Here is a 22,689-nt window from a genome sequence, read left to right on the forward strand (position 1 = left end):
GAGCAACAGGGTGGGGCAGCCTGGCCTGATTAATAAACAGCATCAAGTGGATTAGCACCATTTCCACCTAAGTAACAAACTAACTGATTGGATCAGTTCATTAGTTAGTTGGTCCAGTCAGTTTTTGGGATGTAGATGGGAGGGAACATCTTGAGGGTTTATTAAATAGCAAAAAGATGTGAAAGATTATGTCGACCACAAAGATTATCATTTTAATTTATCTTTATAAAAGTTTCACCAATGTCAACGGAACCACATTTACACATTTTCCAAATTTGGGTGGAATAAAGTACATCTGTTATCACAGGCGTCATCAAGATCAGCCTGAAGTCTTTTCTTCATCGAGTGACGTTCACGATCCACAAACCCGGAAGCCTCGGAGGAATAATCAAAGCGGCAGGAATCACGTGACGACCTTTAGTGCCGTGTGCAGGACGTTGCTACAGTCGACCGCCAGGGCGCCCCAACAGCAATACGTTTTCCTAGAAATTAAGTATTCAGCTCACATATTTGCTCCATAAAACGTGGAAAATTGAGATTTAGAAACAGATTTTAACCAACTTCCTGACTCGTGTAATGTAACACTTCTTAGGGGAAATCAAAGCCGTCCGCGACACGTCATGGCGCTTCGCGTTGTTCTGGCACCATGGCAACGGTGGCCCCGCCCCCTGACGTGTGCTGGTGCTCGCTACAAATTGCACAGCGTTGCTGGACCAGGTCAGGATCCTGGACCAGGTCAGGATCCAGAACCCGGACGGTGTAGGACTATATGGAGGCCAGCTGGGGTAGCGGAGAGCTTTGAACCAGCAGTGGGGGTTTTAAAAACCTTTGTCCGCCGTTTGCGCTGACTAAATCTATTCTTCTGAGAAGCTGAGGTTAGCTAGCATTCGTCCGCAGATACATGTCTAGAACCCGGATTAACTTCTCTTATGGAGCAATTTGGGCGGACTAAATACGCGCGGCAGCTGTTGAGGAAGCAGCCGTGCGGCGAGAGACGACAGAGTGACGACCCCGAGGAGCTGGAGGGGGGCCCCGGCGCTCGGCAGGCAGCATCGGCCGAGGCGCAGCGGGCCAGTGCCGCGGTGAGCCTCCGCTGGAGCTGCGAGCTCATTTCTACCTCATTTCTACCCCGCATTTAGTTACAGCTGCACTAGTGTAACTAGAGTACAGTTACTGCTGCACTAGTGTAACTAGAGTACAGTTACTGCTGCACTAGTGTAACTAGAGTACAGTTACTGCTGCACTAATGTAACTAGAGTACAGTTACTGCTGTAACTAGAGTACAGTTACTGCTGCACTAGTGTAACTAGAGTACAGTTACTGCTGTAACTAGAGTACAGTTACTGCTGTAACTAGAGTACAGTTACTGCTGCACTAGTGTAACTAGAGTACAGTTACTGCTGTAACTAGAGTACAGTTACTGCTGCACTAGTGTAACTAGAGTACAGTTACTGCTGTAACTAGAGTACAGTTACTGCTGCACTAGTGTAACTAGAGTACAGTTACTGCTGTAACTAGAGTACAGTTACTGCTGCACTAGTGTAACTAGAGTACAGTTACTGCTGTAACTAGAGTACAGTTACTGCTGCACTAGTGTAACTAGAGTACAGTTACTGCTGTAACTAGAGTACAGTTACTGCTGTAACTAGAGTACAGTTACTGCTGCACTAGTGTAACTAGAGTACAGTTACTGCTGTAACTAGAGTAGTTACTGCTGCACTAGTGTAACTAGAGTACAGTTACTGCTGTAACTAGAGTACAGTTAGTGCTGTAACTAGAGTACAGTTACTGCTGCACTAGTGTAACTAGAGTACAGTTAGTGCTGCACCTAGAGTACAGTTACTGCTGCACTAGTGTAACTAGAGTACAGTTACTGCTGTAACTAGAGTACAGTTAGTGCTGTAACTAGAGTACAGTTACTGCTGCACTTGTGTAACTAGAGTACAGTTAGTGCTGTAACTAGAGTACAGTTACTGCTGTAACTAGAGTACAGTTACTGCTGCACTAGTGTAACTAGAGTACAGTTAGTGCTGTAACTAGAGTACAGTTACTGCTGTAACTAGTGTAACTAGAGTACAGTTACTGCTGTAACTAGAGTACAGTTACTGCTGCACTAATGTAACTAGAGTACAGTTACTGCTGTAACTAGAGTACAGTTACTGCTGTAACTAGAGTACAGTTACTGCTGTAACTAGAGTACAGTTACTGCTGTAACTAGTGTAACTAGAGTACAGTTACTGCTGTAACTAGAGTACAGTTACTGCTGTAACTAGTGTAACTAGAGTACAGTTACTGCTGTAACTAGAGTACAGTTACTGCTGTAACTAGAGTACAGTTACTGCTGTAACTAGAGTACAGTTACTGCTGTAACTAGTGTAACTAGAGTACAGTTACTGCTGTAACTAGAGTACAGTTACTGCTGTAACTAGTGTAACTAGAGTACAGTTACTGCTGTAACTAGAGTACAGTTACTGCTGTAACTAGAGTACAGTTACTGCTGCACTAATGTAACTAGAGTACAGTTACTGCTGTAACTAGTGTAACTAGAGTACAGTTACTGCTGTAACTAGAGTACAGTTACTGCTGCACTAGTGTAACTAGAGTACAGTTACTGCTGTAACTAGAGTACAGTTACTGCTGTAACTAGAGTACAGTTACTGCTGTAACTAGAGTACAGTTACTGCTGCACTAATGTAACTAGAGTACAGTTACTGCTGCACTAGTGTAACTAGAGTACAGTTACTGCTGTAACTAGAGTACAGTTAGTGCTGTCAGGCATTGGTGCAACCTTTCCACCTTTTTAAAGTCATAACGAGGGAACCATCCAGATAAAAGTCCTATGATGATGAAACTTGATGATTTGTGTCGCTTCAGTCGTCTTTGCACAACAGGAAGGGGCGTGGCCTCTCAGCAGGAAGTAGCAGCGATGACTCTGACGACAACCACGAGCCTTCACCAAGGAATGAAGTGAGCAGCAGCCAGCAAGTGCTCAGTCCACACGAGGATGAAGATGAGGAGGAGGAGGAGGAGGAGGACTCTGAAGATGATGATGATGATGAGGATGAAGATGAGCCTAGCGTCGCTATAGAGGGCACGTACGATCCCGCCGACTACGCCAACTTACCCGTGAGCACAGAGATCAAAGACCTGTTCCAGTACATCACCCGGTGAGGATCCATCATCATCATCTTCATCATCGAGAGCAGCAGGAACCGACCCAATCAGTTAAACCATAATCCATAAATCAGTTGACTAAAAATGATCCATAAATCTATAAAATAGCCTGACTAAATGTCGACACCTTTAATGACACGTTATTAAGCTATTGAGCAGAACGATCAATCAAACGCTCCATAAGACCTGACGGTGGTGACCAACGATGGAGTGAGTTCTGCTTGTGTTCGCGACCCGTTGGTCTGATGAGCCGTGTTGGCCCGCAGGTACAGTCCTAAGTGTGTGGAGCTGGACCACAGCCTGAAGCCCTTCATTCCGGACTTCATCCCGGCGGTCGGAGACATCGACGCCTTCCTGAAGGTCCGAACCCTCGATGACGCGTCCCGGCTCTGTCGGTCTGGAACTGACTCGCCTGTGCTGTGTTCAGGTGCCGCGGCCCGATGGTGCTCCAGACAATCTGGGCCTGCTGGTTCTGGACGAGCCCAGCGTCAAACAGTCGGACCCCACGGTGATGTCACTGTGGCTGTCGGAGGAGAGTAAACAGCACACGGTCACCAAGGTACACACACACACACACATGCACACACACACACAGTTGCTCACTCACTCACACACACTCACTCACTCACACACACTCTCACTCACACACACACACTCTCACTCACTCACACACACTCTCACTCACTCACACACACTCTCACTCACTCACACACACACTCACTCACTCACACATACGCACACACACACACTCGCTCACAAACACGCACACACTCACTCACTCACTCACACACACACACACACACACAGTTGCTCACTCACTCACACTCACTCACTCACTCACACACACTCTCACTCACTCACACACACTCTCACTCACTCACACACACACTCACTCACACATACGCACACACACACTCGCTCACAAACACGCACACACTCACTCGCTCACTCACACACACTCACACACACACTCACACACACACACTCGCTCACACACACTCACACACACACGCTCTCACTCACACTCACTCTCTCACTCACACACTCACTCACTCGCTCACACTCACTCACACACTCACTCACACACTCTCACACTCACACACACACACTCACACACACACACTCACACACACACGCTCTCACTCACACTCACTCTCTCACTCACACACTCACTCACTCACTCACTCACTCACACACTCACTCACTCGCTCACACTCACTCACACACTCACTCTCACACTCACACTCACACACACACACGCACACACACACACACTCACACACTCACACACACACCCTCACTCTCTGCTGCATGCCTGTGTGTGTGCAGCTGCAGAAGGTGACCAGTGTTGCCAGCCCCCACACCAACCCTCGGCAGGTGGACAGCTGGGTGGAGAGCATCGGCGCCCTCCACCGGTCCAAACCCCCGGCCAGCGTTCTGTACAGCCGGGCGATGCCGACCATCGACAGCCTGATGCAGGAGTGGCCCCCAGAGGTGGAGGAGCTGCTGGCTGCCCTGCAGCTGCCCTCGGCCCGGCTGGGCTGCAGCCTGGCCCAGTACGCAGACCTCATCTGCTGCCTGCTGGACGTCCCCGTCTACGGCAGCAGGATCCAGGCTCTGCACCTGCTCTTCACCCTGTTCCTGGAGTCCAGAGACCTGCAGCACTTCACACACGGCTTAGAGAGATCACCGGAGAGGATCCCAGCACAGCCCTGAGAGGATCCCAGCACAGCCCTGAGAGGATCCCAGCACAGCCCTGAGAGGATCCCAGCACAGCCCTGAGAGGATCCCATCACAGCTCTGAGAGGATCCCATCACAGCTCTGAGAGGATCCCATCACACCCCTGAGAGGATCCCAGCACAGCCCTGAGAGGATCCCATCACAGCCCTGAGAGGATCCCCATCACAGCCCTGGGAGGATCCCCATCACACACCTGAGAGGATCCCAGCACAGCCCTGAGAGTATCCCATCACACCCCTGAGAGGATCCCATCACAGCTCTGAGAGGATCCCCATCACACCCCTGACAGGATCCCATCACACTCCTGAGAGGATCCCCATCACACCCCTGAGAGGATCCCATCACAGCTCTGAGAGGATCCCCATCACACACCGGAGAGGATCCCAGCACACCCCTGAGAGGATCCCATCACAACCCTGAGAGGATCCCATCACAGCCCTGAGAGGATCCCATCACACACCTGAGAGGATCCCATCACAGCCCTGAGAGGATCCCCATCACAGCCCTGGGAGGATCCCCATCACACACCTGAGAGGATCCCATCACAGCCCTGACAGGATCCCATCACACACCTGAGAGGATCCCATCACAGCCCTGAGAGGATCCCATCACAGCCCTGACAGGATCCCATTACACCCCTGAGAGGATCCCCATCATACTCCTGAGAGGATCCCCATCACAGCCCAGAGAGGATCCCATCACACACCTGAGAGGATCCCATCACAGCCCTGACAGGATCCCATCACAGCCCTGAGAGGATCCCAGCACAGCCCTGAGAGGATCCCATCACAGCCCTGAGAGGATCCCCATCACAGCCCTGACAGGATCCCCATCACACACCTGAGAGGATCCCATCACAGCCCTGACAGGATCCCAGCACAGCCCTGAGAGGATCCCATCACAGCCCTGACAGGATCCCAGCACAGCCCTGAGAGGATCCCCATCACACTCCTGAGAGGATCCCCATCACAGCCCTGAGAGGATCCCCATCACAGCCCTGAGAGGATCCCATCACACTCCTGACAGGATCCCATCACAGCCCTGACAGGATCCCATCACAGCCCTGACAGGATCCCATTGATGTTTGAACTTCTGCTTCACATTTTCTGTCTAATAATTGAAAGTTTATCAGTTAATTTATTAAACGATTTTCCAGCTGAAACAGATCTCTCTGCTTCTTTGATGAGAACCTGAAGGAGACAACGTGCTCACACAGCCTTAATAAGGATAAAAAACTTTATTGATCCCACATGGGGACGTTACAGCGGCAGCGTGGGGCCCAGTACACAATAATTAGAGACTCTGTTATTATTTACATTATACAGGAGCAATGTCAGACAGTGAAGAAGAAAAACAGCCTTGATAGTTTGTTTCCTTTTGTGAAATGATCGAAACTCTTTTATGGCTTCAGAAAGCAACACAAGTTCGTTTAGTCCGAGTGGATCTGGAACCTAATCTCCAGCAGGGATCCACTCTTGGCTCCGGGTTCAAAGGTCAGGTCAGATGCTCACTGGACTGAGAACCAGCCCCCAGAAAAGGGAACCAAAATGCAGAACCGTGTTCTCCAACAGAACCTCGGGGATCATTCGGGACCATTCTGGTGAGTGGTCCAACAGAACTGAGGTCCACGGTGATCAGAACCCTGTGGATCCGATGGTGGAGCTGCTCGTGCTGGTAGCATGTAGCATGAAGAGGCTAATGAAGATAATCGATGTTCCGAGAGGTCCGCTCCACTTCCGGAAGCGACCAGAACCGCTGGAGAAAATTCCCGTTTAAAGACACTTTAGCATTAAAACGGAGCCGCTTTCTAACCGTCATTATCCACGTAAATCGTATTCGTCGCGATCGACGTTATAAACGTGGGCGGTTTTGGAGCCGCCTTTCCCACAATGCACCGCGCTGTTATTGTTGCGGCGGCTCCATCATGGCGGCTCCGGGCTGCGTCTTCCACCGAACCCTGGCTCGGTCCAGACAGCCTCCTCACAAGGTGTGAATCGCCTCCCGATGCCGTCGCTGACTTTAGATCGATTCATTTGATTGGTGACCGTCTGGATCCCCGATCGTCCACTAGATTCGGTTCTAAAATCTGTCGGTTGAGCCGTAACTGAATTCGAAAGCTGAGCGCGGGTTCCGAGCAGCAGCAGCGGGTTCGTTGTGTCCCTGGTTTGAGTCCTTCTCACCTGTGCAGGTGGTCTGCAGGGACCTGCTGCTGGTGGCGGCGCTGCAGCGCTACAGCAGGGACCAGGGCTCCTCCGTCTACTTCCCCCAGGCCGTCCTCAGAGGTGAGACTGCGCCCCCACAGGTATGGTGGCTCCGAAGGCCCAAACTGTGTGTGTGTGTGTGCTCTGGTCCGTCCCAGGCCAGGACCTTTATGACGTCACGCTGACGGACGGGGACTGCAGGCTGAGGGTCACTCTGGATCCTGGTCTGAACCGACTGGTGGAGAGACGCGTCCTGCAGGCTGGGTCCTCGCTCCGGAATGCCACGTTTGGCCACGCCATGTCCGCTCAGCTCCCGGAACACCCTGGAGCGTCTGCAGCCGGACCCAGGTGAGGGGGGGCGGGGGACGGGGGAGGACGTGTGCAGCAGGATGTCTGCAGTGTGTTTGTCCTCCTGCAGTCTCATCCTGCTGAGTGTGGAGGTGACGGGAGGTCCGGAGGAGGAGGCCCGCAGGCTCCGCCCCCAGCCTCTGCCCTGGTTTGGGTCAGCAGACCCAGGTGAGAGGTTCTGTCGCCCCCCTCGGGGACAAGGCCAGCTCTGATGGGTGGCTCTCATTGGACAGGTGTGCTGGTCCCTCTGAGAGCCAGTCGGAGTGTGTTCCTGCCTCTTTGGAATAACGTGGACTACAGCGGCGAGCAGTGGAGGGAAACTCCTCCCACTGAGGAAGAGGAGGACGAAGAGGAAGGTAAACATCCTGTCCGTGTCTGTCTGTCTGTCACCTGTCTCACCTGTCTGTCTGTCTGCAGGGGCAGAGGCCCGACCTGGGGTAACAGTGGCGGAGCTACGGGACGCCTTCCTCTCCGCCCACCAGGGCGTCGCCAGGGGCGCCGTCCGGCGTCCGCTGATCGTACGCATCATCAACAAGTCCCACCTGATGTATTATGGGAGAAGCGAGCGGAACTGCAGCTGTCCATATAAGGTAATGTTGACAGCGGAACGCCGCGGAACGCCGCGGAACGCCGGCGCCGTGCGTAACCGCTGTCTCTGTCCAGGCCGTGTTGGAGGTGTGCGACCGCACAGGAAGTGTGTGTGTAGTGTTGTGGAATAGCGTTTGTGTCCAGTGGTACCGCTGTTTGAAGCCCGGTGACATCATCAGGCTGAGAGGCTTTCGTGTGAAGCGGCGCTTCCAGGCGGAGCCGGAGGACGTCGGTACGAAACCTCTGCTGAATCCATCGTAACCCAGCTGAAGCGAAACGCCGAATACGAGCTAACGCGCACTGGTGCTGCTAACGTTACACGATAGCTGCTATAGCTACGCTAACATGGACCTCAAGCTGTTGTTGCAGGACCGAACACTTCTGTTAGCTAAAAGAAATCTGATGCTATAACAGGGGCGGAGCCTGACCATGAACGCAGACGTCTAAATCTGTGCTGTTCTTCCAGAGATCAGCGCGAACAGCCGAAATCCTGCTGCTCTCATCTCACTGATCCCACACTCCTCAGTGGCGCCCGAGTTCCTGCCACCGCCACCCACCTACTGTTTCCTCTCCAGGTACTCTCTCACACACACACACACACACACACACACACACTCTGATCAACACTCTTTCTGTCAGTAAGGAGCTTCTGGACCAACCTCCTGGTGCTGTGTGTGACGTCATTGGTCTTCTGACATTCTTAGGACGATCAGAGCGAACTAGAAACAAGGGTGAGCTGTTGTCATAGTAACCAGGATGGTGGGCTCACTTGTAGTTTTCCGTGATGTGTGCTGTCCACTGCTAGATGGCCACGGGGAAGAGCTTTTGGAATATCGCTGGATGCGATTGGAGGATGGGACAAGTAATCAACCAATCACGGTGAAGCTCCTCTCCACATCTCAACCTGAAACCCACCAACAGCTCCACCCACGTACGAACTCTCCAACAGATTAGCTTGGTTGTTGCTAACGTAGAACAGATGAGCTTTGTTGTTGCCAACGTAGAACAGATGAGCTTTGTTGTTGCTCACGTAGAACAGATGAGCTTTGTTGTTGCTCACGTAGAACAGATGAGCTTTGTTGTTGCTCACGTAGAACAGATGAGCTTTGTTGTTGCTCACGTAGAACAGATTAGCTTTGCTTGTTGCTAACGTAGAACAGATGAGCTTTGTTGTTGCTAACGTCGGGCTGTGCTAACAGTGTTTTCTGTCTGTAGTTTCGGTGGTTGTTTGCAGCAGAGTGAAGCTGATCAGAGGTGCTGATTGGACCGAGCTCTGCTTCTACTTGACCAATACCACCTACACACAGGTGTACTGCACAGGTAATCAGAGTCACATGACCACTCTGTGTTCCCCAAGCCCCTCTGTTACCTGATTGGTCACATGACAGGACTAGGACAACACTCTGTGATGAATTACCGTAAGCTCCGCCCAGTGCGGCAGTTCCTCCAATGGGTGAGGAGCCAGGAGGACCGTCCGATGCTGAGCAAGGCTGTGATTGGAGGATTCTTCACATACCCGCCTCCTCCCATCTCCTTGGAGACGTACATGAAGGACAGGAGAGGTGAGTCCCCGCGCGTCCGTTTTCCTTCTTCTAAAGGTTGAACTCACCGCAGGTGTGCGCAGGTGAGCCGGGCTTTCTGAGGGGGGTGGAGCTTCAGAGGGAGATGGACAGGCTCTGCTACCGGGAGCGCCGCACCTTCTGTGTCCAGGCTACCGTTACCATGGTGACGTACAGCCTCAGAGGACAGGTGAGTGTTCCTGACTGCCGTCCAGACACAGGTGTGCCACCTGCAGCAGGGACTCATGGGTGTTGTAGTTGACAGAGCTGCTGTGATGAAGGCGAGTGTGTTTGTCTCTCAGGAGGACCGTTGTTTGTTCTGGACACATGGTTCTTCATCACTGCCCCCCCCCCCACCCTCCCCTCAGCTTCCCCCGCTCTCCCCCGCCTCCCCCTCCTCCTGCTCCTTCGGGGCCTCCCCCTCCTCCTGCTCCTTCGGGGCCTCCCCCTCCTCCTGCCCCTCAGCTGTCAGTCACCAGCTGCCGCCGCCTCTGGACCGCCGACACAGGTGAGACTTTCAGAGGGCGTGTCGATGGGGGGGGAGGGGCTATGCAGAGTCACTGTGTGACCCTTCAAACAGGAAGTCCAGGAAGAGGAGGCGGCTTCTGCTGGACACGCCCAGGAAGAGGTGGGTCCTGGCTCAGCCGGCGCCAGCTGGCGTCAGCTGCGTTCTGATGTGATGTGTGTCCTCAGGTGTCCGTCAGCCGCCGTCCAGCCTGAAGCCAACAGTTCAGGTAAGGTGTGGGCGGGTCCCAGGTGCACCTGTGCCAACGCTGTCTCACCTGGAACCGCTGTTGCAGCCATCCTGTTCGAAGCCTCGATGGAGTTCCTCCAAAGCACCAGCACAGACGAAGATGAAGAAGACGAGGAGTCCTGCGTCACGCCGCCGCTCCCCCCCGTCCTCACGCCCGTCGCTGAAGAGACGTTACCTTTACGTTACGACCACAGTCGGAGGGAGGAGCTGGCAGGTGCCGTGGCGCTGGGTGGGCGGGTCTCCGGGGCTGCCGGCTGTGTCTTGGAGGACTACTACACTCTGAGACTCAGAGGTACGTTCACCTGTGGGAAACTCAACGGCGCCGACGGACGTTAACGCTCTGAACGTCTCGCTGCAGCTCTGACAGACGCCGTGTTGCTGGACGCCGTCTTCCTCCCGCACTCCTCTGGCTCCTCCCACCAGCACTCCAACACCTGGAGCTCCATCTTATCACATGGAGCCTTCTCTTCAGACACACCTCCCCCTTCACCAGGTACACACACACACCCACACACACACACACACACACACCTGACACCAAACTTTCTTCTCTTCCTGTCAGCTGACCTGATCTGCACAGCGAGCCAGCTGGCCAATCAGAGGCTGGTGTGCGTGCTGGAGGCGTGTCATCTGGGCGGAGCCAGAACGGAGCTGATCCTGAGTCGAGCGTTTCGTCTGACTGACACAAGCTCACAGCAACACGAGTGATTCTGTTGAAGGTTTCACTTTATCTCTGGATCTGTGATGGAGATTTCAGCAGTTTCTACATTTCTTCTGTCTTTTTTTAGTTTTATTAACGTTTCCTCATAAACACGACCTTTGAACCCTGGATGTCACTGTATTTATTTTATTGTATGGTAAAAAACAAAATCTGCGTGGTTCGAAATTGCTTGTTAGCTGTACCCCCCATGACTGGCGGTGGGCGGGGCTTGGCCGCATGGGGCGGGGCTTGGTCGCGCAGGGGCGGGGCTGGCGCTCAGCTGTGTTTCTGGCAGATGTAGCGCAGCTGAGTGAGACAGTGCAGGTCGTTAAGACGCCCGTCGCTATGAAGTTGGCCACAGTCCTCGTCTCCGTGACCCAACCCGTGACCGGTCCAGCTGTCCGGCTGACCCGGGCGCCACCGCCTGGAACCAGAACGAAGAGGGAGAACATGGGAGGAGGCCAGGGAACAGTGAGACCGGTCGGCAGGAAGTGGCCTCGGCTAACCTCGGTCCGAGCTCACCTGCGGTCCATGACGTAGGGAGTGTGGTTGACCCACTCCCACTTCCCGGTCCGATCAGTCAGGCCCACCCAGTACCAGGTGCCAGCCGAATGTTTGACCACGAAGTCCTGAAGCAGAGACACAGGATGAGGCTTTGGCAGAGGCCAGGAGGGACCTGCTCGGGACTCCTTCCTCACCCACTCCTTATCAGTGCTCAGGATCACCAGGTGGGACTCGTGTCCGGTGCACCAGTCCTGGGCCTCGTCCCAGGTCATCGCCACATTACTGAAGAAATAGCAGCTTTTCCCAAAAGGATCCCAGTTCAGAGCACAGCAGCCGTCCGTGGCGGAGCCTGGACACAGCAGCCACAGGTGGGACTCCTCCCACTCACAGGTGTGTCCGCACACTTCCACGCTCATCAAGTGTGACGCTCTGCGTGGGGGGGGGGTGTGTGTGTGTGTGTCGCTCTGGGTGGGTGTGTGTGTGTGTGTGTGTGTGTCGCTCTGGGTGGGTGTGTGTGTGACGCTCTGGGTGTGTGTATGACGCTCTGTGTGTGTGTGTGTGTTATGCTCTGGGTGTGTGTGTGTGTGACGCTCTGTGTGTGTGTGTGTGTTATGCTCTGTGTGTGTGTGTGTGTGACGCTCTGTGTGTGTGTGTGATGCTCTGGGTGTGTGTGTGTGTGTGTGTGTGTGTGTGTGTGAGACGCTCTGTGTGTGTGTGTGTGAGATGCTCTGCGTGGGTGTGTGGTGTGTGTGTGTGTGTGAGACGCTCTGTGTTGTGTGTGTGTGAGATGCTCTGCGTGGGTGTGTGTGTGTGTGTGTGTGTGTGACGCTCTGTGTGTGTGTGTGTGAGACGCTCTGTGTGTGTGTGTGTGAGATGCTCTGCATGGGTGTGTGTGTGTGTGTGTGTGTGTGTGACGCTCTGTGTGTGTGTGTGTGAGACGCTGTGTGTGTGTGTGTGTGGGGGGGGGGGGGTACCATTGTTGATGATGCGCTCGAGGGAACATTTAAGATTGGCGACTGTCCTGCTGAGTGAGTCCAGGGTGGACAGGTCCTTCAGTGCTTCCCCTACTGAACACACACACACACACACACACACACACACACACACACACACACACACACTCTGTCACTCAGACCGTTAGACTGGCTGAACTGGTCTCCAGGAGCAGACTAACTGACCTGAGGTCAGCTGGTCCCTGTTGCTCTCCACAGCGAACTTGAGGCGATGAACATCTTTGGCTGCTTCTGCGACACACAAACACACACACACACACACACACACACTCACAGCATCAGTCAGGAGTCCGAAAACCCGGTTTGTGTGGCGGCGGCAGCAGGTACCGTTGGTGAGCTGCTGGGAGGAGCTCAGAGACCCCGTCAGGTTCAGAACCGACTCCTCCATGAACCACAGTCGGTTGGAGATCCCCGTGCCTGCGCACACACACACACACACACACACACACACGCTAACATTGCTGACTGAAGTCTGTGTGTGTGTGTGTGTCCGTCCTCACTGCTAGCCCCCAGTGCAATGATCAGAATCAGGACGACTGCAGCTGTCAGAGCAGGAAACATCCAGCGCCGGATCCTGAAGGGTCGTGAGAAAGACCCAGGAGGTTCTGGAGAGGACACAAAGTGCTTCAGTCCACAGCGGCTCAGCTTTTGTCCCACCCAACACGTGCCAGCAGAGCTACCTTGGTTCCAGAAGGTGCTGTCCTCCTCAGGGTCATCGTGGTACTCAGTCGTCATGGCAACGTCTCACGGTGTCTCCCCTCGTCTTCTACGTTAATGTCTGGTGGTGAACTGTCTGCCTGTCCAAACTGGAGCTGAGGGTCATCGTCCACCAGGACGCACTTTGAACTGGAAAACACGCTCTGTGTGTGTGTGTGTGTGTGTGTGTGTGTGTGTGTGTGTGTGCGTGCGTGTATGTGTGTGTTCCTGTGTGTTCCTGTGTGTGTGTGTTCCTGTGTGTGTGCGTGTGTGTGCGCTTCACATTAAAGCGCAGCTCTTTCTGATAACCACGAGAGATCGGCTCAGGTTTTGATCCAGGTCACTTTGACGCCGCTGGAATCCCATGGTCGTGGCGGCCATCTTTGCTGTGGCTGGGTCAGATGTCGCTAACAGTCGAGCTAAAGGATGCGTCCAGCGGCGTGAATCCCATAATGCTTTGCTAGCAGGAAACGGTGAGACCTTTGGTCCAGAGGACAGCGGCCTTCACCTGGTCGTCCATCACCATGGTGATGTCAGCCTGAGCTGTGAGATGTGACCTCTCACTCACAGCTCACCATGCTGGAGAACCTTTCAGAGAACCTTTAAGAGAACCTTTCAGAACTAGAACTTGCTAACGCTGCATGAGTCTGGTATCGAAGGCTAACCTGTTGGACCAAACACTCGGTCCAACGTTGCTGGGCTTCAGCTGCAGGGTTGAGAAGCACCAGAACCTCAGTTAGCATTAGCCTGTTGTTACACACATATGACCGTGACGTCCAATCATAACCTGGAGAGATTTCCTCATTTTGGTGATCAAAATGAACACAAGAGCTTCGTGGGGTCACGTCCAAAAGTTTATTAGCAAAAAAGAAGCCAAACAGTGAGGGGAAATGAACAATTCCAAAGGAAAACCTTACACTATTCTTATGCTGTAAATTCACCTATTTTACTGATATAATTCTACTTTCTGACATTATCACCCACCAACCCTCTTATCGGTGTCTAAAATGGTGGTTTCCTCTTCCACTCTCCAGTAAGTTTTACTGGTGACCAAATATTCCTTTTCAAGACTCTCGATCCCGCTCCATCCCGACAAAACCATCCCTGGATGCTCACATTCCCTGAAGTACAGCATTTAAATTCCTCTCTCTCTCTCACTCACACACACACAATAATTCATTTAAAAATCACCTTTTTAAGCCAAGAAAAAGCCCACGAACATTACAGAGCCTAATGAGCCAAGGAAAACAGACCACATCAGTAACAGCTACCGTGCGTGACATAATTAGCTTAGCATAGCACTAAGTCGCCACTTTTTCATGCTTTTTCCTATTCTTCTATTAGAATTGTGCTAGCTAGCCTAAGCTAACGCTCTCCGTCCAGAGGGTCAGGACGAACCGCTGTCCGCCCTCATCCTTCGGTCAGGTCGTCGTTGAAGTACAGCTGGATGGAGGGGATGAAGCGCTCTGGGTCCAGGCGCAGTTCCTGGAGCTCTTGGTCGTCGTCAGGAACGTGGTTCTGGTCCAGGGTCTTGCTCATGTCCAGAATGGTGCCGCCGTGTTTCCAGGTGTAGCTGCGGGCGTGAGCGTTGTAGCGCAGGTACCGCAGGAGGATCTCGGCCAGGGTCTCCTCTGAGCACACCTGCAATCATGGCCATGCTAATGTAGCTTCGCGGTTTAGCTTTAGCCTAACGGAGCTCAACGTGTTCCAGGTCACCTGCAGTTTCTGCTCCTGTGACGTCAGCGTGTTGATGACGCGGATCCACCTGGTTTTGGCCGACAGGCGGCCCACCTCGTAGCGCTCGTCGCTCCACCAGGGCTGGCCGAAGTCTGTGTCCCAGCCGGAGGAAGGGCCGGACGGGGGGACGTGCACAAAGCGCCCCCTGGGGGTGTAGTAGCGCGCACAGTGCGTCAGCGGGTCCACACACCTGCGGATCTGAGAGCGGACAGGAGGTGAGGGGGCGGGGCGGAGCTCAGCGCTTCCCTCGGATTGGTCCGTTTCCACTCACGTCTCCGGTCTGCGGGTCGAACCAGCTGCTGATGTCCGTCCCCGCGCACTCCAGGATGGGCAACAGCAGCACGTCACCTGCGGGAAACAGCGACACCTGCTGGTCACAACGCGAACCGCCCCTCAGCGGAACCGGTGCAGCGCCGGAATCTACCGACGTCGTTTAAGCCCGGTTCGGACTGTGTCCCGCGGGGTGGTTCTGTCTGTGCTGACTGTCACTCACCTCGGTACCGGGTCACCAGCGGGCTCAGGTCGCACACTCTGCCCAGGCAGGACACCCACAGGTCGTCCACGGTGTCGTGCGCGGCCACCTCAGCGGGGGTGAAGAAGCGCGGCCTGCTCGTCCCGCTGTCCATCAGAACCTGCAGAGAATCCGAGCAGAACCCGAACCTGTTGGTCTGAACGGGAGCGGAGCAACGGCGCTGTCGTTACCATGGAGACGCTACAACAAAAGCCTCCGGAACGACCAGAATGTGGCGTCGACCAGAATGATCCATTTACCTTCTGCCGAGCTCGGACTGGACGGTACTGGTTTGCAGGATTCGGACGGTTTCGGTCAGGACTTCAGAGGGTCTTTCTGCTGCTAAACGTGACGCACAAACAGTCTGATATGGGATGGTGGTCCGGTGCTAGTTTGTGTCTTTGGACCTACGGACTGGGTTAGTGAATTGGGACCAGAACCAGACGGCTGTAATACAGTGGAGGGTCATTTGGACTGGGGCTTTCAATCAAAGCTACTTTGACCTTTGAACCTTGTTGGCCTGGAAGCTGCTGGAGGGGCGCAAGCAGCCTGACCCAGACTGCTGCTGGGTGGGTCCAGGCCCGGGTGGGTCCAGGCCCGGGTGGGTTCAGGCCTGGTGGGTCCGGGCCCGGGTGGGTTCGGGCCCGGGTGGGTCCGGGCCCGGGTGGGTCCAGGCCCGGGTGGGTTCAGGCCCGGGTGGGTTCAGGCCCGGGTGGGTCCAGGCCCAGTGGGTTCAGGCCTGGTGGGTCCAGGTCCGGTGGGCCTCATCCTGTCCGTCCTCAACTTTAAAACATTTTTTTTACTTTGAACATTCTTTTTATTACAGTTTTAATCTCAGTGAAGTATTTCTGACCTTTATTTTTATTTGAGTTATTCTTCTTAAACAGCTTCGATTGATTCCATCTCATTTTATTATTCTACATTATTCTGTATTTTCATTGATATTAAACTATTGTGAAGGTTCACACAGTCGAGTGGCTCAGGGTCCAGGGTCCAGGGTTCAGGGTCTAGAGTCCAGGGTCCAGGGTCCAGGGCCCAGGGTCCAAGGTCCAGGGGCCAGGGTCCAGGGTCCAGGGCCCAGGGTCCCAGGGTCCAGGGTCCAGGGTTCAGGGCTCAGGGTGCAGGGTCCAGGGCTCGGGGTCTAGAGTCCAGGGTCCAGGGCCCAGGGTCCAGGCTAAACTTGAACACAACTTTTCTTCAGACCAACATTCGAACAACATGAAACATTAAATAAGTCGTGGCTCCATCTGAAGTGATGAAATAATTGTGCAAACCAACAACAGAGTTGTGATAATGTTGAGTTCTGCCCCCCAGGAATGTTTCACACGTGGCAAACTCTCTTCAGGAACCTTCTGTGGGGGGAGGGGCCGGGACCGCTCCATCCTCCCGTCAATCACCTCAGGAGCCCCTCTGATTGGCTGAGCTCTGGCGAGTGGGTGGGGCGTCTCTCGGTGACGTAGTTCGTCAGAACCAGAACTTTATCGCGAGCGTTGGTTCTGGACAGCGGGAGCGGAAGGTGGATGGAGAAGAAGCGAACGAGCGCCTGAGAACCCCCGTAGAAGCTCCGACATGTTTGCAGGCCGCCTCCTCAGCCTGCTGGCTCTCACCGCCCTCCACTCCGCCGCGTCGGCCGGACGGCAGAGCCTCTCACCGGGTGAGGCTGCTCTGGAGGCTCCGGCGCGGCCGGGCGGAGCTCCCGGGCCGCCGCTAATGTCCGAGCTAGCCGCCGCTAATGTCGGCGTTGTGCTTCATGATTGTTGGGATAACTTTAACAACCACCGTGTGTAGCCGAATCCAGGGTGTCAGGACGATCATCGTGATTTACATGGAGATTTCCTCTCGAAATAACATCTTCTGTCATGAATAACCAGCAGAAACCGTCTGAAGTTCGTCTGTCAGATTCTGACAGTTACTGCAGTGTTAATACTGCACCGTCCTCTGGAGAACACTGTCGAAATGTATCAGTTATTGATGAACTTCGTTTTGATCAAAGGTTTTACTTGTTGGCTGGTGACGTCATCACTGATCGTGTGTGTGTGTGTGTGTGTGTGTGTGTAGAAAATCTGCTGGTGATCACCGCGGCAACAGAGGAGACGGATGGCTTTAACCGTTTTATGAGGACAGCAAGAGAGTTCAATTACACCGTGAAGGTAACACACACACACACACACAGAAGGATGATGATGATGATGTCATCACCGCCATCAGGTCCTGGGTCTGGGTGAGGAATGGCGGGGGGGCGATGTGGCTCGGACAGTAGGAGGTGGTCAGAAGGTCCGATGGCTGAAGAAAGAGCTGAGCAAACACTCCGACAAGGAGAACATGGTCATCATGTTTGTTGACAGGTAACACACCGGTGTGTGTGTGTGCGTGTGCGTGTGTGTGCGTGTGTGTGTAAGAGAGAGAGCTTCAAGAAGCAGCTTTTTATTTTGAAAGGGTCTCCCATGTCTTCCTACAGCTATGACGTGATCTTGGCGGCGCGGGTTCCAGAAGAGCTGCTCTACAAGTTTTCCCGTCTGGGTCACAAAGTGGGTTTTCTCAGCTGAGGGGTTCTGTTGGCCCGACCAGCGGCTGGCCTCCAAGTACCCCGAGGTGCATTCTGGGAAACGCTACCTAAACTCAGGAGGTGAGGGAGTGCAGTAGAGTCCCGTGTGTGAGGGAAAGAGTGGACATGACGTGTGTGTTGCGCGTGCGTGTGTGTGCGTGTGTGTGCGTGTGCGTGCGTGTGTGCGTGTGCGTGCGTGTTCAGGGTTCATCGGCTTGGCCTCGGAGCTGAGCGCCATCGTTCAACAGTGGAAGTACAAAGACAACGACGATGACCAGCTGTTCTACACCAGGATCTACCTGGACAAAGTGCAGAGGGTGAGGCTGCTGGGGTGACCTGGACGCCACCACATCACCGTGGAAACGGCGCCGCCTGCTGCATGTCTGACTGCTCCCTTTAAACAGGAAGTAGATTTCCCGGTGGCGGTTGAGAACTCACTGCGTTTGTGTCTGCAGACAAAATTCAACATGACTCTGGACCATCGCTCCAGAATCTTCCAGAACCTGAATGGAGCCGTTGGTGAGACTCACACACACACACACACGCACACACACACACACACTCATGATGTGTGAATAACCTGCTGCTTGTTCAGATGAAGTTGTCTTGAAGTTCGAAGGTCAAAGGTCAGAGCCAGAAAACGTGGCGTACGACACACTTCCTGTTGTGATTCACGGCAACGGGCCCACCAAGGTAGGACAACCTTCGTCGGCCAATCACAGCCCTTCACAAGACTGCTCCAGGGGGTACGAGCCACATTGTGCGTGTGGGTGCACGTGCAGCTGCAGCTGAACTAACCTGGGAACTACGTTCCCACGGCCTGGACCTTCGCCGGCGGCTGTGGGATCTGTGACGACGAGCTGCGGTTGCTGAACGAGGCAGGTTGCCGTGGCGCGCAGTCCACTCACACGGGTGATGGAGCCGATAACCTGACCATGAGATCATTCATTATTGTTGCGTTGGACTGTCCAGGAGGAGGAGATGCCGTTGGTCCACGTCGGGGGTTCATTGAGAGGCCACGCCCTTCCTGGAGGAGTTCCTGGAGCGGCTGACGGCGATGAAGCTACCCAACGGCCAGGCTCCGCCTCTTCATCCACAACAACGTAGGCGGTGACGCACCGGCCGCCCCTCCGTCCCGCTGCTCTTTCTGACCCGCTGACACGTTCCCACAGGTGGTTTACCACGAGCGCCACATCCACAGGTTTCTGGAGCGCCACCGCGCCCTCTTCCTGGACGCCAGCTGGTCGGACTGAGGAGAACCTGCCGGAGAGCAAGGCCCGAAACATGGCGGCGTAAGTGGAGATGAGCGGCCGCTGTTGGGGCGTGGAGCTGGCGTGCTCTGACGGGGGGGTGTGTCTGTGCAGCGAGGCGTGCAAGAAGGACCCCCGCTGCGAGTTCTACTTCAGCATCGACTCGGACGTGGCGCTGACCAACCCCGACACCCTCAGGATCCTGATCGAGGAAAACAAGTCAGTCCTCCCCTGAGCAGCACCTGCTGGTCGGGAAGCTGCCGGCGGCGCTCTGATGGTTTCTGCTTCCGCTCAGATCCGTCATTCGCGCCCATGTTGTCCAAACACGGGAAGCTGTGGAGCAACTTCTGGGGGGCGCTGAGTCCGGAGGGCTACTACTCCAGGTCTGAAGACTACATCGAGATGTCCAGGGAAAAAGGATGTGAGTGCACGCTGAAGCCTCTCACCGGACACCTGCAGGAGCTTAACGGGGTGTGTGTGTGTGGGGGTGTGTGGGGGGGGGGGTGTGGGTGTGGGGGGGGGTATGTGTGGGTGTGTGTGTGTGTGTGGTGTGTGCGCAGAGGGCTGTGGAACGTTCCATACATCACGCAGGTGTACCTGATCAAAGGCAGCGTCCTGCGGTCCAAACTGTCCCAGCTCAGCCTGTTCGTGGACGAGGAGATGGATTCAGACATGGTCTTCTGCAGGAACATCAGGGACCAGGTCAGCTGATCTGGTCATGTGACCGACAACAGGGAGAAACCCAAGACTGACCACCCTGTGTGTGTGTGTGTGTGTGTGTGTCTGTGTCTGTGTGTGTGTGTGTGTGTGTGTGTGTGTGCAGGGCATTTTCTTGTTTGTGTCCAACCGAGACGAGTTTGGACGTCTGGTGACGTCAACCAATTTCAACACGTCCAGACTTCATCCTGACATGTGGCAGATCTTTGACAACCCTCTGGTCAGAACCACACGTGCACGCGCGCGCGCGCGCGCACACACACACACACACACACACACACACACACTCGGGGAACCTGGCTCACACGCTGTGTTTGTAGGACTGGAAGGAGAAGTACATCCATGAGAACTACTCCAAGGTGTTTGAGGAGCAGGAGAGCTTTGTGGAGCAGGTGAGTGTGGACGCCTGAGCGTGAACCCAGCAGCTTCTGGAGCTCACCTGTCCTCTTCCTGTCAGCCCTGTCCAGATGTTTACTGGTTCCCAGCATTCTCCGAGAAGATGTGTGACCATCTGGTGGAGACCATGGAGGACAATGGCCAGTGGTCCTCAGGAGGCCACAGGGTAAGTGTGTGTGTGTGTGTGTGCGTGTGTGTTGGGCCCCTCTGGGCCCGGCTCTCTGACATGTCCTGTGTCTTCAGGATGAGCGTCTGAGCGGAGGCTACGAGAACGTCCCCACTGTGGACATCCACATGAACCAGATCGGCTTTGAAAAGGAGTGGCTCAAGTTCCTGAAGGAGTACATCGCGCCTGTGACGGAGCGGCTGTACCCGGGCTACTACCCCAAGGTGCTGCTGCCCTCAGCCACGGCAGGAACACTCAGCATTCATGGCACAGGACTGTAACAACCATCGTGTGTGTGTGTGTGTGTGTGTGTGTGTGTGTCCAGGCTCAGGCCATCATGAACTTTGTGGTGCGTTATCATCCTGACGAGCAGCCGTTTCTCCGACCACATCACGACTCGTCTACATTCACCATCAACATCGCCCTGAACAGGAAGAACATCGACTATGAGGTACACGACTCACACACACACACACACACACACACTCACTCCACCAGAACTTGTGTAGAACTTTCCAGCTGTTGTATGGCAACGTGTGTGTGTGTGTGTGTGTGTGTGTGTCCCAGGGTGGAGGCTGCAGGTTCCTGCGCTACAACTGTAATGTGGAGTCTCCAAGGAAGGGCTGGTCCTTCATGCACCCGGGTCGCCTGACGCATTACCACGAGGGTCTTCCCACCACCAAAGGGACCCGCTACATCATGGTGTCCTTTGTGGACCCATAGAGAGAGACAGAGAGTGTGTGTGTGTGTGTGTGAGATGTCCTCATCATGGGTGGGATTATGAGGGGATGTCTGATTGGACGAGCTGTGTCACCTGACCTCCCAGGGGCAACGCATCGTCCTGTGGCGTTTACATTAAGACTGCACCGCGCTGCCTTACATGATGTCACTTCCTGAATGTTTGCCAGCAGAACACATTTGTGCGTTCTTGTGGAACAGATAAAGTTCAGAATGATATTTATCACTGTAGAGGTCAAACTGGGAGGACCAGAACCCCCTTTTCTATTCCTCTTTTGTATTCAGAGTGAGTATTTTTGTCCAGATGTTTCTGGGTTTTACTGTTGGTTGCTGATTCAGTCTCCTCAAAGACAAATGGATTTCTGAGGTTTGCCTTTAGTTTTTTGGCTTTGTACAAACAGCATTAAATTATTGGTCAGTGACCGAATGAATAAAGCTTTTGAGAGCCTTTGCCTCATTTTCTTTGGTTTTCATTTTGTGACATGAAACATCTCCGTGGGAAACGTAAACTATGTTTTATCATCCAGTTAACCTGCAATTTTAGCCAAAAAAGCTTTTTTGAAAAGTTTTTGTATTAAGTTTTACATAGATTGTGAATTATTCTTAATTAAATGAAATAAACCTACAGCAATCTCTCAGCAGATAAAAACTGTTGCCGCCAGATTAATTTTGTCCCTTGTTTGTCGCCATAAACCGGAAGTGTGAAGAGTCAACATGGTGCTGGAGAAGAAAACCTCCGGTGGGTGTTTTTGTAACAGAATTTTCATGGCATAGACGTAAAAATGTGTGCATAACAGCTGAAATATAACATCTATTCAAAGAGATTAGATGTTAATCAAGTTTACCGCCTCTGGCTCCACTCTGCGTTTTTGTAGCCGTTAGCTCCGCGGCTAACCGTATTCTGTCGATGTTAGCATCAGTTACACCATTTACATCACAACTACCTCAACATTTATTAACATTTCATTGGTCTGTTTTATCTTACACTAAATTATTTTAACTGAAATGAACTTCTTTAGGGGTGGGATTGACCCTTAAATAGCAGTAAAAGTGATCCACAATCTGAACCTGATTCAACACTCAAAACATTGTCGCACTGAGGTTCCAGGGGAGTGAGTCCTCCCCAGGATGATCATGTCCCAGGGGTTGTTATGGAGGCTCCCCGAGGAGGCTGCAGCAGGACGAGGGTCCTGACCTCTGTGATCTCTCCCCAGCTCGGGTGGAGGCTGGTCAGCACCGCGTCTTGGATGAAGCCACTCGCCAGAGAAGGTTGAGCAGACAGCTGGAAGCCCTGGAAAAAGACAACTTCCAGGTGTGTGTGAGGGTGGGGGGGCGATGCTCTGCTGGGTGA

General features: G+C 53.6%; 5 protein-coding genes across 9 annotated transcripts; 3 read left to right on the forward strand and 2 right to left on the reverse strand.

Moving 5' to 3' along the window:
- The first annotated feature begins 707 nt into the window (after positions 1-707).
- ift46 (intraflagellar transport 46 homolog (Chlamydomonas)) lies at positions 708-6,077 on the forward strand. 2 transcript variants are annotated; one of them, XM_029840044.1, is made up of 6 exons: positions 708-1,082; positions 2,875-3,167; positions 3,441-3,534; positions 3,602-3,733; positions 4,504-4,871; positions 4,916-6,073. In XM_029840044.1, exons 1-6 carry the CDS (start codon positions 930-932, stop codon positions 4,932-4,934), a joined length of 1,059 nt encoding a protein of 352 aa, XP_029695904.1. In that variant the 5' UTR covers positions 708-929; the 3' UTR covers positions 4,935-6,073. The 2 variants fall into 2 exon arrangements, with proteins under 2 accessions (XP_029695904.1, XP_029695903.1); XM_029840043.1 differs by having other exon boundaries at positions 711-1,082; positions 4,504-6,077.
- A 70-nt stretch (positions 6,078-6,147) lies between these two features.
- Positions 6,148-11,196, forward strand: LOC101078201 (RPA-related protein RADX). Of its 2 annotated transcripts, XM_029839990.1 has the most exons (19): positions 6,768-6,902; positions 7,104-7,197; positions 7,275-7,464; positions 7,535-7,632; positions 7,698-7,820; positions 7,882-8,054; positions 8,128-8,284; positions 8,519-8,627; positions 8,692-8,783; positions 8,858-8,983; positions 9,268-9,372; positions 9,441-9,614; positions 9,677-9,801; positions 9,914-10,119; positions 10,192-10,239; positions 10,305-10,345; positions 10,412-10,657; positions 10,724-10,858; positions 10,928-11,196. In XM_029839990.1, the coding sequence occupies exons 1-19, from the start codon at positions 6,840-6,842 to the stop codon at positions 11,071-11,073; spliced, it is 2,451 nt and encodes an 816-aa protein (XP_029695850.1). In that variant the 5' UTR covers positions 6,768-6,839; the 3' UTR covers positions 11,074-11,196. The 2 variants fall into 2 exon arrangements, with proteins under 2 accessions (XP_029695851.1, XP_029695850.1); XM_029839991.1 differs by lacking the exon at positions 6,768-6,902 and adding an exon at positions 6,148-6,515 and having other exon boundaries at positions 7,104-7,464.
- asgr1a (asialoglycoprotein receptor 1a) lies at positions 11,190-13,423 on the reverse strand. 2 transcript variants are annotated; one of them, XM_029840051.1, is made up of 8 exons: positions 13,263-13,422; positions 13,083-13,187; positions 12,910-12,999; positions 12,748-12,813; positions 12,544-12,636; positions 11,764-11,918; positions 11,588-11,694; positions 11,190-11,489 (listed from the first exon to the last, which is right to left on the reverse strand). In XM_029840051.1, exons 1-8 carry the CDS (start codon positions 13,315-13,317, stop codon positions 11,342-11,344), a joined length of 819 nt encoding a protein of 272 aa, XP_029695911.1. In that variant the 5' UTR covers positions 13,318-13,422; the 3' UTR covers positions 11,190-11,341. The 2 variants fall into 2 exon arrangements, with proteins under 2 accessions (XP_029695911.1, XP_029695912.1); XM_029840052.1 differs by having other exon boundaries at positions 11,347-11,489; positions 11,572-11,694; positions 13,263-13,423.
- Positions 13,424-14,115: 692 nt separating this feature from the next.
- Positions 14,116-15,957, reverse strand: cyb5d1 (cytochrome b5 domain containing 1). 2 transcript variants are annotated; one of them, XM_003975950.3, is made up of 5 exons: positions 15,787-15,957; positions 15,509-15,647; positions 15,287-15,363; positions 14,995-15,213; positions 14,116-14,919 (listed from the first exon to the last, which is right to left on the reverse strand). In XM_003975950.3, the coding sequence occupies exons 2-5, from the start codon at positions 15,639-15,641 to the stop codon at positions 14,689-14,691; spliced, it is 660 nt and encodes a 219-aa protein (XP_003975999.1). In that variant the 5' UTR covers positions 15,642-15,647; positions 15,787-15,957; the 3' UTR covers positions 14,116-14,688. The 2 variants fall into 2 exon arrangements, with proteins under 2 accessions (XP_003975999.1, XP_029695926.1); XM_029840066.1 differs by having other exon boundaries at positions 15,509-15,683.
- A 1,067-nt stretch (positions 15,958-17,024) lies between these two features.
- plod3 (procollagen-lysine, 2-oxoglutarate 5-dioxygenase 3) lies at positions 17,025-21,795 on the forward strand (the record flags this gene model as incomplete). Its single annotated transcript, NM_001099605.1, is given in 29 exon segments — positions 17,025-17,180; positions 17,585-17,676; positions 17,735-17,871; positions 17,985-18,058; positions 18,060-18,152; positions 18,276-18,388; positions 18,527-18,590; positions 18,667-18,687; positions 18,690-18,711; positions 18,713-18,764; positions 18,854-18,949; positions 19,044-19,072; positions 19,075-19,083; positions 19,086-19,132; positions 19,134-19,174; positions 19,244-19,307; positions 19,310-19,319; positions 19,322-19,363; positions 19,436-19,540; positions 19,617-19,625; positions 19,627-19,723; positions 19,726-19,742; positions 19,882-20,023; positions 20,145-20,258; positions 20,359-20,430; positions 20,496-20,600; positions 20,678-20,824; positions 20,926-21,051; positions 21,168-21,795. Coding segments are annotated over 29 exon segments (2,181 nt in total). The 3' UTR covers positions 21,324-21,795.
- Positions 21,796-22,689: the final 894 nt, after the last annotated feature.

The sequence above is a fragment of the Takifugu rubripes genome, chromosome 8 (genome assembly GCF_901000725.2).
Source record: "Takifugu rubripes chromosome 8, fTakRub1.2, whole genome shotgun sequence".
NCBI classification, from domain to species: Eukaryota; Metazoa; Chordata; class Actinopteri; order Tetraodontiformes; family Tetraodontidae; genus Takifugu; species Takifugu rubripes.

Coding starts and splice junctions, on each gene's coding strand:
- ift46 (XM_029840044.1), top strand. CDS start 930: ATGGAGCAATTTGGGCGGACTAAATACGCGCGGCAGCTGTTGAGGAAG. Junction 1,083..2,874: donor CGCAGCGGGCCAGTGCCGCG/GTGAGCCTCCGC, acceptor GTGTCGCTTCAG/TCGTCTTTGCACAACAGGAA. Junction 3,734..4,503: donor AACAGCACACGGTCACCAAG/GTACACACACAC, acceptor GTGTGTGTGCAG/CTGCAGAAGGTGACCAGTGT.
- LOC101078201 (XM_029839990.1), top strand. CDS start 6,840: ATGGCGGCTCCGGGCTGCGTCTTCCACCGAACCCTGGCTCGGTCCAGA. Junction 10,120..10,191: donor CCTCTGGACCGCCGACACAG/GTGAGACTTTCA, acceptor CCCTTCAAACAG/GAAGTCCAGGAAGAGGAGGC. Junction 10,240..10,304: donor CTGGACACGCCCAGGAAGAG/GTGGGTCCTGGC, acceptor GTGTGTCCTCAG/GTGTCCGTCAGCCGCCGTCC.
- asgr1a (XM_029840051.1), bottom strand. CDS start 13,317: ATGACGACTGAGTACCACGATGACCCTGAGGAGGACAGCACCTTCTGG. Junction 12,814..12,909: donor CTCCCAGCAGCTCACCAACG/GTACCTGCTGCC, acceptor TGTGTGTCGCAG/AAGCAGCCAAAGATGTTCAT. Junction 11,490..11,587: donor CCCTACGTCATGGACCGCAG/GTGAGCTCGGAC, acceptor TTCTGGTTCCAG/GCGGTGGCGCCCGGGTCAGC.
- cyb5d1 (XM_003975950.3), bottom strand. CDS start 15,641: ATGGACAGCGGGACGAGCAGGCCGCGCTTCTTCACCCCCGCTGAGGTG. Junction 15,364..15,508: donor GCTGGTGACCCGGTACCGAG/GTGAGTGACAGT, acceptor TGTTTCCCGCAG/GTGACGTGCTGCTGTTGCCC. Junction 15,214..15,286: donor TCGACCCGCAGACCGGAGAC/GTGAGTGGAAAC, acceptor GTCCGCTCTCAG/ATCCGCAGGTGTGTGGACCC.